This window comes from Phaethon lepturus, unplaced genomic scaffold (assembly GCF_000687285.1).
Source record: "Phaethon lepturus isolate BGI_N335 unplaced genomic scaffold, ASM68728v1 scaffold1712, whole genome shotgun sequence".
NCBI classification, from domain to species: Eukaryota; Metazoa; Chordata; class Aves; order Phaethontiformes; family Phaethontidae; genus Phaethon; species Phaethon lepturus.
In genome coordinates, this window is record NW_010522416.1 from 33694 (window position 1) to 46730 (window position 13037).

A 13037-nucleotide genomic window follows, 5' to 3' on the forward strand; every position below is an offset into this window, starting at 1 on the left:
AATAAACCTTAAATGGTGGTTGTTATCAGACAAAGAAGAAAATTACCTCATTTTTTAACTCCATGGTTTTTTTGTGTTTTTTGTGTTGTTGGTGTTTTGGTTTTTTTTTTTGTTTGTTTGTTTGTTTTTTTTACAATCTTGGAAAGACATTGTTTTATGACATCTTTATGTTCATATTTACTTTTTAGAGTCAGCTGGAGCCAGGCAGATGTAGGATATATGCAATGAACATAGTAGTGTTCTAGGTAACAACTGCATGTTAGATTAGAATTAAAGGAAATCGTCACGTTTGGCTTTTATTTTTAAAATTGTCTTAATTCTAATAATTTATTAAATATGGGACATGATTTTGATGATAAATGAAGAATAATGAAAGACCTAATTTAAAGGGCAAGATACATTTTTTTAGTCATGTCAATTCTCTATGACAGTTTTCTGTTCATACTTTGGAAGAGTAGACTTTCTGTTTTACAGAAGTGATTACCTGACACTACTGGCAATTATGATCAGTCCTGAGCATCAATTATGATCAGTCCTGAGCATCAAAATTTTCTCATGAGAATAAAAACAGTCCACACTTTAAAATCAATTAGAACTTAGCATTCTGTTTTGACTGTAAGCATGTCTTAAAATCATAAGGTTCTGAGAATCTTCAGCTTCCCCTTAAAAGGGGAAACCTTATATTTATAATAAGGAGTTATTGCTATTTCAGGGTACTGTGTGATACACCTTGTCTTCTTTTAAGTGACTTGGAAAGATTTGAGCCTTGCCATAGATAATTTATTCTGTACTTTAAAGGCTTGTATGACTAGCTGCAATGATTGGCTGCATCTCTCCATAGAAATAAAGATTTTTATCTGGAGATTTTTTTTACAGCATAACATCTCTATTTTCTTACTTGGCCAACTAGTGGAATAGCCAATACAGGATCAATTCTGTAGTACTATTTAAACTATATTAACAGTGTCTATTATAGAAAAGGAAGGCTTTTGTTTCTGAATGTAAAATTTTTATATATCTTCTAAAAAAAATACATAAATTTAAAAAACTAACTACCTCTACATGCCATTGGAAAAAAAAGTTGGAAAGAAATTAGCTTTTATGGATATAAACTTATGGCTAGCTAAATCCCCTGCAAAGACCGGTAAATGTATTATTAGACTTTGATTGAAGTAAGTGTTAAGCACCATTTTCTACCTTTTAAATCTTTCTGAACTCATGCTGAAAACTACTACCATGCTATAGCATTACTGAAGAACACTAATTTTGGCATAAGGGCTAATTAGCAGAAAATTTGGAAAGATAATTCAAAAATTGTCAGAAGGTATTTTTTGTATACATTTTTGGTTTTTTTTTAAGTATTCAAAATTGTATTTAATGTGTGTGTTATGTTCCATAAAGTAAATATATCTGTAAAATAAAGATTGTTTGAAAGATGGGATTTTTTTTCTTTGTCTGCATTCGGGCCAAAGGTCTGTTTTCTATAAAACTTCTGTCTAAATGACAGAGTAATTTCAACTATTTCACTATATTGATTACTAGTTAAAAATACTTTGTTACATAGTGTATAAATAGCCCAATGAATAATGACATATGGAAAGTGACATAGATATTTTATGATATTAGGGTAAAAGACTTGCATAGGATGAGTTAAGTAAATCCCACGTTAAAATGCCATCATTGTTTAAGGAAGCCTGAATGTAATTCCTCAAATGGTAATTTGGTTTTTCACGTATCTTAAAATTTTTTTATTTCTCTTTTTGCATTTAGATGCTGGAGATTCTGCAGTCAAGTGCATGTGAATACACACATGCACACACAGATGCACACACACACAAAGTTCCTAATTTTATCATCTCTTTGTTACTGTCTTGGTACTTCGACTTTCCACACTTTGACTTCCACTGCTTCACATTTGAGTGTGAACTTCCTGGGGGGGCGTTCTTTTATGTTTTAAATTACTCAGAATTTCCATCTGCTTTTATTTGACTTGTGGTTGTGAAGATCATGCTTGGCCCATGGGATCTTACACTGTGCCGAGAGGATGTGGAGTTTTGTCAGCCAGGGAAATATGTCTGGCTTTTTTTTTTTTTTTTTTTTTTTCTTCAGCAGCTTTCATATGCTTCTCTTCTTGTGTGGTCCCACTAAAACTGAGTATATTTAACAGAAATACTCTCCTCCTCTATCTGCTGTGTGCTGCTCTCTTTTAAGCAGACTGTGTGTAAGAAATCTGAGATCCAAAAAATTTTAGTCTTGACTGAAAACAAGGTAGTGTTACATGAAGGGTACTTTAATAGTTGCACATTCCAAATTTATAACAGCATTCCACATTCTGGTTATGCACAAGTATTAGTAGATCTGCAGTTACCAATAAACATCCCAGTTATATCTATGTTGAATATTCTGTGCTTTCTTTTTGCAGGCACTGCTACAATCTACAGTTCAACAGCAAGGAGCAGCTGTTGAAAAACAGTATATACTAGCAATTGAAAAACATTCTCACAAATGTGAAGAACTTCTTAATGCTCAGGTATGGATGTGAACATACAAAAATCTTCATGATTTTCTTTTAGTTTCAACTTTTTTCTGTTTGAAAAAATATTAACATATGTGATCACCAAAGAAAATAATCAATCTTTCACCTTGTGTGCTCAGCATAACAGTACACACAAATACTTAAAAATGCAAAATAAAAAATGACTCCTCATCTGTTGGGACCAAATGTGTTTTATAACATTTAAACCTGCTTAGAACAGATTCAAGAGGAGTGTAGCACTGAGAAAAAGTGTTAGAGCAACTTAATGCTTAGTCCTTTAACAGCTGCCATTTTCTGTAGTCTTGGAGAAAACGTGCAATTCTTTTTCATTTATGTTGTTAAATGCAGGATTTGATTGGATTGGATTTGCACAAATTTTTGGTCCAAATTTTTTTATGTTCTTAGATAGTAGACACAAACATCTGTTGTCCAAACCTATTTTTATTTCATAGAAATCTTACATAAAAATTAAAAAACTAGCCGTGATGAATTAAATAATATTCAGAAATACAAATACATAAATAGGCCTATATTGGCTAATTTAACATGACTTGAGTAAAAGCACACTGCATAGCAAGTGTTTGGAATCACATCAATTACCGATGAGTATCTGAGCAGTGTAAACCTTATTTGTAAATGAAAATATCTCGGTTTTACTTAGGTACGGTTCTTGAATCAAAGTAATAGTGAACATTAGTATATTAGTTAAAAAAGAAAAAGCACTAATTTGCTAATAGCATCCTCAAGTTGTTTACACTGCAATTAACAATATTAACAGTTAACCTTTTAAGTATTGTTAGCAACAATTCTACTAAAAATACAAAGGATAATAGTTTGCTTATTTAATTTTCTTGGGGTATATTTAGACCTAAATACATCAAAAGTCCACTTGAAGTATTCCACCATTTCCAATGGTATTTTATGACCATTTCACTGTTAAGTCCATATCAATTAACACTTAGTGCAGACATATATTAAATATATAAACGTTTGTATAAACAGTATGAAGGAATGATGTAATAGTTTGGAGAAATCAATTCCATCATGAATGAGGAGTGTATTGCACAGAACTACAGTTATTTAATGCTTACCATATAAAGCTCTGCCTAAAAAGCAAATGAAAATGAATTTTAAGAAAATGTTTTGTGTTTCTGAAATGAACATATTGTTTACTGACTTGATACCATTTTCTGGATGTTAAAAAGGAGTGAATCTCATGAAATCTGGAAAAAGTACTGGAGGATTTTTTGAGAGTGTACTTACAGATTGAGATTTTGACACAAATATTGCTCCCGTTTTTTTCCATTGCAAACCAAACGGCAGAGACAGAAATGTGAAAACATGTTCAAGAAGTTCTGCTTTACCTGGGGAGAACCCAACAATGCAAGAGACCTATTCTTGGGTGTAGGACAGGAGAGTACTTATGACATAACACAGTGCCCCGTTCACATCATGTCTACATTTAACGCAACTTAACACCGCCTTTGGATCCCAGAAAAGGTTTTCATTTTGTTCACAAACTTCCAAGTCATTTCTCATTCAACTCAATCAAGGATTACCACCTTTAATTGTAATATAAAACTGGGATTTGAAGCCTAATCAAGTAGACAAGTGTGAGTGCTTATGGCAGAACTACCAGGTTTAATAAAATAGGATTTATACTGGCAAATTTTGTTCACTCATAAATCTTTGTTGGAAGAGATCTGAGAAATGTGTAGTACGATTTTACTCTTTTTTTAATACATTCATTCTTAAATGTATGGTTTGGTGTTTAGCATATGGTTTTGTTCAAATGGTTTAGTTCTGTGCTAACAGTTAAGATTGCTGAAATGAGTACTAACGTTTATACACCAAGTTGATTAATACACTATGTTATGGGATTGTACATGCATATCCACCTTTACATGGAGAATTATGAGTATCTATATCACTGGAAAGATTTTTTTTTTTGGTGCAGCAGTAATCACACAGTGCAAGTATGTTCTGTACACAAACACAGCTTCTCTTTTTTTGTTCCCTTCTAATATTATTACCTTACAAGCAGTATTTTGTCTTCAAACTTTTAATAAGTAAAAGAAGCCCATGTAAAACTTTGTCAACCCATGTAATTTTTTGTCCTCATTTGCCATTCCTTCTAAATTTCTGGTGTTTTATTTCCAGTTCCACAAAATCAAGATTATCTTATGTAATAACTCCTTCCTCATGCTTTCTCCTAACCTTGTTTTCCTCCGAAATTCCCATACCCCTCCCTCCCAAAACTGTCTCTTTGAGAAGGGGGAAAGGCTGGGTTTTTCTGTGTTTAACCTATCATTAGAGTTTATTTAAGTTTCTGATTTTGAAGCTGAATTTTATCAGGGTGTTGTGCTTGTGATGGAGATGCATGTTAAAAGTCTATCTAGAGAGGTACCATACTGCTGATATGGTCAGTGTACAAGGCTGTATCTTCCAGGATAGGGGAAGATGTGAAAGGCCTAGTCCTATAGTTCTATCTCAGTTTTCCACTGGACAAAATTCTGCAATTCATCTTTGATCATTACATGTGAAGTTTTGCAGCATACTGGCTAGCTATAGGTAACATCATCTACAGAAGGGAACCATCAGCCCATCAACACAAATTGTCTTCAGTTCTCTATCTTGTTTCAGGTCTGTCAGCTAACTTTTAACTGTACTCTTACACTAGGTCTAACTGCATAGGTTTGCGTTTTAGGACGTTGATAAAATTACAGAAACTTCTCCAGAGTAAAATTCTGAGTCATTTTCTGTTGTGGCCATTCTGACAGGTGCCTTCCCCACTGATCCTAAAGTAAGAAAGTTCCGGTCTATTTTGTAGTTTAGCTTCATCTGCTTGAAGTTTCTATGTGTGTGTTATATAGTACTTTTTCTTCCTTCAAGTGAGAGAAGTCTCAGATTTTGCATTTTAAGCCTTTCAAAGCATCCGGGAATAGTTGGCACAGTTTTTAAAATATCTCCTTGAGTAGCTTTGTTCAATATACTCTCTGACATACTGCACTGAACTGCCTCTCGGTGAAGTGTCCTTCTGTGTTAATCGTTATCACTATGCATTGCTTTTGAAACAAACACTTGAGAGATGAGTATCAGTTACTACTCAGTTACTGTCCACAGATGCCAGGTATTTCTACATCTACCCTTTTCTTAGTCCGTTAAATGCCACTTGTCTTGAATATCCAACCTCAAATGTCCCCTAGGTCTGCAGCTTATGGGTCTCCTTTCCCCTTTGCTGGAATGTGTTGAAAGGACCAATTCCCTCAAAGAAATTATGATCACTGTAATGAATGCTTCCTGGGGAAAAATCTTTAGGGCTGCTGTTTTTTTTCAAGGAAATACACTCTCATATCAACATTTCAAAAAGCAAGCGAGGCATTCTGATGGCATGTTCAGGGGCACCAGGGTTGTAGTGTCTTTCATCAATGAACAGGACAATGAGAACTCACCTCTATGCCAGGAATCAGTCACATCATATAGTGTATATTTAGGAAAGCGATACATGTCAGTTATACATTTCTAGCATTTGAGGATATCAGAGAAAATGTCATTGGAAAACACCTGTCAGTTTATTACAAGTTGGAAAATCACAAATTTCATCCTTATCTTTTTCTGAGACACAAACATATTTGATATTGTCTCCTGAAAACAAACACCAACTTTGATCTTGTGGTTTAACTCATGTGCCATATGAAAATACATACTGAAAAACATGATCCAACAAACCTTTGAATGTAAATTTTTAATACTTAGAAAATGAAGGCACATATAACTGCAAGTTAATAAAAGCACTTCAGTATAGACAGGTATTGGTCAGTGCTAGAAGTGAGATGCCACATGGGGTAGAACAATATGTATCTTATTAAGTATGAATGCTAAAAACAAACCAAAAAACAAACCAGACATCTGACAGTAAAATTTATCTCTCTGTGAGGTTGCTGACAAATTTAGACCATAGTTCTACCTTCTTTAGTAAGTGCTAGCGATCTTGTATGACAAATAAGGCATGGAAAAGGTCTACAGGCTATGCATACTCAATTTTTAGCGGGAAAGAGCAGAAATTTTTTATATATATAATTTACGTTCAGTAAATATGTCTCATACTTATGGAGAAATATGGTTTCATCACTGAGACTTTGTAACCAAGCAAATGTCTGGGCTGGATGCTGGATGCAGCTAGCAGAGGCAGGTATCACTGGCAATATTCTGCTATTCCATACTGTAATATGTGGAATAGGGTGTCTTTCACCTTTCCCCGTTTTCCAGTGTTTGAATAGAAGTAGTCTGTTCAAACATCAAAGTAGGTTTTTCTTCTGAACATAGAGAAGACATAGAGACAGAGTAACTTTAAGAAGCATGGACCATAAAAGGCACCATAAAAAGATGGAGTAAGCAATCATCTATTATTTAGAAGTATTTACTGTGTACGACTAGGATATGCTAAGGAATTTTCTCATCAAGTTTGCTAGACCATGAGCATGGTAATGTAAAAGGAATGACCACTTGCCCTGGAAGCCCTAGAAATGATGATGTATCAGAAATTTCTCTTACTATTCAATCAAAGCAGATGGTGTTAAAAACGTAAAGTATATTGAGGTTGATTTTTATATTCATTTTAAACAGTCAATGATCTGTGTATTAAGGTAAAATAAAATCTTGAATACCTGCAGCGAATCGTTTCTCATTTATGAAAAATCATTTTCCCTCTATTTATTTATCTTGCACTTTTGTTTCCATACCTTGATGGTCACCTTCCTCACTGACTTCTAAATAGTTGGAAACAAGCATTCTGGAATGGGGAGGGATTAAAGTATATGTGAAGTGAAGCTCAGATCACACATTTCTATCTCAAAATTATGACTTGACAATATTCCTTTTTTTCTCTATGTCTTCCTGAGGAAACAGTATCAATCAAAGAGATACAACTGTACATTCTGTGTGGTGTTTTCATGCTTGAATGTAGTTAAGGGGAATATATTTTACTGTGGTCCTTAATTTTGTTAGTCTGCATATTTTCCTTTTTGACTCATGTAAAAGAAGAATAAAGAAGGACAAGGAATAGAAGTCCTTAATGTTGTAGTTTAGTTGCATGCATATTCCTTTCCTGGGCTGAACTTTTTTTCTGCTACTCAGTGAACCCTTAAGGATGTGTGGCCTGCAGTTTTCCTTTGTATAGAGTATATTATGCTGAGATTTTTTCCATAGTTTAAGAGGCCAGAGGAGCTGCTGCTGTAACTGCGGAGGCAGAACAGTACTGGAAGCGTCACACAAAAAGGAAAGAACTCAGTTAAATGCTTCCTCTACACTTTTGTATATTGATATTTTTCATGATGATTTTATGTGAAGCTATGAAACAAATCTCGCATTTGTAGATGCAACAGCATTTAAGATAAGTAGAGTTAGCCCCATGTCCTTAATTCTTTTTCCACTGGCTGTCATTTGTATCATAAATAATAGTTCAAAATCTGTTGGACAGTGCATTAAATCTTGTGCCCTTTTTTTGAGACACGCTCAGAAAAGTAGTGGTTTAGCTTCATTTTGAAAACAATTTGCTGAAAGGTCAGTGAGAGTAGAAGTTCCATTTGCTAGAACTCATTTTTTTGAAGTATATGATGCTTCCAAAAACAGCTTTACAGCTTTTAGACAAGCAGAAAACTGGTGTGACAGTAGTAATGAGCTGCTGGAAAGTGATAGATACTTTACCTTCTCTAGTATTTGGATGATGCATTTTGATGTGTTTTGCATAGCCTTCTGCAAAGAGTACCAGTAAGTCCCCCAACAATTCCTAAAATGTCAAATGTAAAAAGTACTTGTCTTGTATATCAAGTGAGTGTTTGTATGCCAGAGAAAATGTTTATTTCATTCAGCAACTCAGTTCCACAGTCAGGAAGTATAATTTTCTATTATTTCAAATCTTGTTTTTATATCTACTCATGATGTGCATTGTGTTTATATAATAATGCTCATCTTATGAAGCTTGATTATTTCTTTTTCCTCCTCTTGTAAACAAAAGAGGTTCTATGTTTTTCCCATCTAATGGTAGTAATTGTGAAATCTTTTTAATACCTGATCTTGAAGGGAGTATATGCAAACTAGATTCTTAGAGAATTTTGAATATTTGCATTTTTTGGAGACATTAGCAAATTTCTGCAGTGATAGTAGTAGGTATTTGAATAATCATGAAGACTTGAAGACTGAAAAAATGAACAATGCGGTGGACATAACCTTTCTGGTTTATTAGTTCCAGCTATGACAGATTTGGAAATTCTCGAGAGTATTTATCATGTCCTCTTCTTTGGGCATTTCCTCTCAGTTCTCAGAAGTCTTGCAGTTTGCTGCTGGGGGAATAATTGTTTATTCATTCCCTCCAAAATGAAGTACTTTCTATCAGTCATTCCCATTACGTTTTCAGCTAATTCACTTTGTACCTAACTTCTCATCCTTAAACATAGTTCATCGAGATGTGCCTTTTCAGGTTTGCTGCTCTTCTGCCAAGAGTGATGTTAGACTTTCTCAGAACTTCTTTATTCTCTGGTAGTTCCTGGTTATGTAAAGGGGGGAAAAAGAATTTATTAGAATCCTGTTGTCAATTTGAATAATTTATTCCTAAATTTATAGCAATTCCATGATATCTGTGTATACAGAGAGAATTAGAGTGAAAAGATCAAGAATCAGCTATTCCTATGCTGGGAAGACTTTTTCTTGTTTGGGTGGGTTGGTTTTTTTTTCCTTAAATCCTGAAAAAGTTTGATTTATCCTCACTCTGTGTTTTGGTTTTGTATGTGTTGACTTTGTATCCAGTGTTGCTTAGTATTTACCTCCCAAAGTAAAGGTTACATTACTAAGATTCAAAAAGGCGTATCTATTTTTTGCAAAAATGTAAATCCTTACCAGAGTCCTCAAACTTCATTTGAATCTGCCCTCTATTACAAGCTAGTTAGAGAATGATTTGTAGTCCCTTTATACTGTTAATTCAGCCAGGATACTTTCAGAATCTCAACCAAAACTCTTATCTGAAAATTGTATTTGCTGCTTTGGATTTGTCAAGTTCCACTTGAAAGTAGCTCTTTAGTGTGATTTTTTTGCTTTCTGCCTTTTGCTTATATACCAAGTTTCCTCAAAATCTTCATTACTTGTTATGATTTTATATTGTCAATACTGCACAACTAAGTAACATAGTATGATTTTTTTTCTCCTTAATTATTTGTCTGTCAGCTATTGTTGAAAAATTATTTTTTCCTCCCTTTTGCTGTCTCCACTACTGACCATTGTGCTGTTTATGTTGCTTATATTTTAGGAGTTAATTTACTTTTACTTTTCCTGAGAGATAAAGCAATTCTGTGAGAACTTATACAGTCTGTGAAATTAATTAGATCACAAAACCAGAAGGGCTAACGAGTACTTTTTTTCATGCTGGAGTTCCTTATCTCTGTATCCTTAGGACCTTGAACTTTGTGGGGGTTTTAATAGTCTCTATTACTATGTATACTTTCTGAGAGAAGTATTTTCATTATTAGATGACTTTGGATAGCTCTTTACTTTATTTATAAACGATAAAGCACATATGCAGCAAAATGTTTTAAGCTTAATTTCAGCCTCCCATGTGCCTCAAATTATACAGTTTACATACTGTCTGTATACTGCTGAGCAGAACCCTGAGGAGGAGTATAGGCTTAGTTATTTTATTACCGCTATTATAATTTTTCCTTTATATTTTCCTTGTTTTAACTTTTCTGGTTTAATAATGTTTTGCTGATTCCTGAGCTTTCTCTTAGAAAAGTTTTGCTGCTTTGTTTAGCCGCTTGGACCTCAAACTGGCAAAAAGATACAGTTCAACCATGCAGTAATAAGTTATAATTTGAGGAAGTGGAAATATGTAACAGATGTTGGAATTCTTCAGACATATTTTCCACCTTGCGCTGCCAAACACTCAGATGCCACAGATAGTGAGGACAGTGTAGGAAGCTAGTTATGATTACCAGATCTTGTAATTTGACTTAGGCATCGTTTAGCAGTAGTGAAGAAAAGGTGCCGTGTAAAAAAATATGCTGTTAAATGTAGCTAGCCTTTCTACAGGAGCAGAAAACTATTATTAGTGTTTTGATAAGGTTGCCTGCTTCCTCAGGATAATATTTTGAAAAAGATGTAGAAATAGACATATTTTGATAACATTACAAAATCATGATGCTCTAACTGTGTATTTTTGTTATGTCACCTCCCTGTTACACAGAGATAATGTTTCCCACGACCTGTGTTATTTCTTCCTACTGTTAGATTCCTTCATGAGACAGAAATGAAAGTAGAACTTTATGGCTTAAGAAGATTTCTTGTTAAAATAGGTGAACAAATTTGAATTGGTGAATTCTTAAAAAGTACAATCCAGCATTTCTTATTCCTGCTGATGAATCAAGCACTGAAACATTTGCTACATGTTTCTGAAGATAATTTTCCACAAATCTCAAAGGACAGGGATTGTTCTAGGTCCATATGAAATGAAGACACAAAAAATATATAATTACATTGGAGATTACAGATGAAGTCTTATTATGTCTGTGTTTTTTCTGTTAAACTACTAACTACAGTGCAGTTTCGTAAGATCAAAAAATTCATGAGATTTTTGTTGCAAGAAAAATTGGTCATTCACTGAGGGTGAATTAGACTTATGTATGTCTTAATATACTGTTTTTCAGAATGATGCCATTAAAAGAAAGTTCCAAGTGTCATTTCATCAGTGTGTGGAAATTTTTTCCTTGGATGAAAGATATGTGAAAGTGTCAAATATTATATTTTGTTGCCATGATATTACAGATAATGCAATCTGTTTTTTTCTCTTTAGTATATTTAATATCCATGCTAACTTCGGTGTTCTGTGCTGTTGATTGCTGTTTTGTTTTTTAATTACCTAACTGACTAACTTTACATAAGCTATGAATAACAGCTAACAAAATTAATTTCTCCATACTGAATTTGGTGGTTCGTGCATGATGATTTACTCAAGACTGTGAGGGAATCGGTCTGCAGAAATGTGAATTGGATGCCCATTAGTTATAGCAAAAGAATTGCATCCCCATTTGTGAATGAAATCTTGTACTTGTTCCCTTTTCAATGAAACAGTACAGGGCCCAGGAAGAAACTATCAATATTTTTAAAAAGCATTTCAGTTTGTGCAAGACACCCTATTTTCCATTTTTCTTTAAATTTGCAGTTTAGGATTAATGGGAATATTCAAGGAATTATAACTGTACTAAATTAGAATTAGTTATTAATAGCTTTAATACAGCATTTTAGCTGTAAAATAGCTCATAAACTGCATTATTTTGTTCACTCCATGAATTATTATAAGATGTACTATGTAATCCTTCAAAAGATGCTTACCTGAGAGAAAAATGTCATGATTCTTCAGAAATAAATTTAATATATAAAAATAACAAAAAATACTGACTAGTTGCTATTGTTATTAAATCTGTTTACAATGTCTTCTGTGACTCACATTCCAGGAAAAAAAGAAAGATTTTTTTTATTTCTTTTTTACAGGAATCAAGAAAAACCACAGAACCTCTGTATTTATATTTGAATCTACATCAAACGATTTTCATTTGGAACCATTGCCTAGAGAACTTCTTGCAGGGAGGAAAACATTATAACCTATTTTTGAATGCTTTTTGTTTTAAGTTGCTTTTTCAGAAGAATCTTCTTGACTCTCTCTTGCTACTTTCCAGAGAGTAGGGTAGGAATACTAGTATTTCTCTCTACTTTGGAATACTACTTTTCTAAAAAGTTTGGCTTTCTTCTTTTATTGGAAAACACTTTCCTGTGTCTCATTGGGCCATCATATTTCCCTAGAATTTGCTCTTCAGAATTTTTACACATCAGAATTTTGCACTCTTAACCCTATGCTCCCTGTCTAAGGAATAAAAGGAAGCAAATTATAGCTTTGTGAGAAAGAGGGCTAGGTAAGGATGCTGGGCTATGGAAATTCATTCAGGCAAAATGGTGACTTAAAAAGCTACACTATTTCTTGTACCTAAGCTAAAGGGTTTTAGATCTGGCTGAGTATCTCTGCGTAGTGTTCTACTGTCTACTGTGCCTTGTAGATAACATGCACAATGTGAATGTGCAGCCTAGCAAACTTACACTGGCTGAAAACTTCCTTGTTGCACTAAAGAGTGAGGTATATTTGCTTAATAACAGATGAATAATTGGATTCAAAGCCCCAACATGTTTAGAATTTTCCATTTTCTTGTTCTTGGATTGTTGATTAATAAAGGAAACCCTAATTTCAACTTCCATTTAAAAACTTCATGGACTCTTATCTTACAATCTACACAGGTTGGGTGGTTTTTTCCCAAACATAAGGCTCCATAAGTAGGTCTCCATCATAAGTTTCACAGGAAAACCGGAATACACTTGGTTAGTTTTCATAGGACTGTTAGGTCTGATGAGCTCATCGTCCTACATACAGGAGGCTGATCACTCTTTCTTGCAGCTTTTTTGAGGT

The 13037-nt window shown here is 33.8% G+C and overlaps 1 protein-coding gene across 1 annotated transcript in view; it reads left to right on the top strand.

Moving 5' to 3' along the window:
• Nucleotides 1–13037, top strand: part of CCDC91 (coiled-coil domain containing 91) — an 85581-nt gene that overhangs the window by 14114 nt on the left and 58430 nt on the right. The window contains exon 3 of the mRNA XM_010281788.1: nt 2423–2530. Within this exon, the coding sequence (XP_010280090.1) occupies nt 2423–2530 (108 nt within the window). The remainder of the gene's footprint in view (nt 1–2422; nt 2531–13037) is intronic.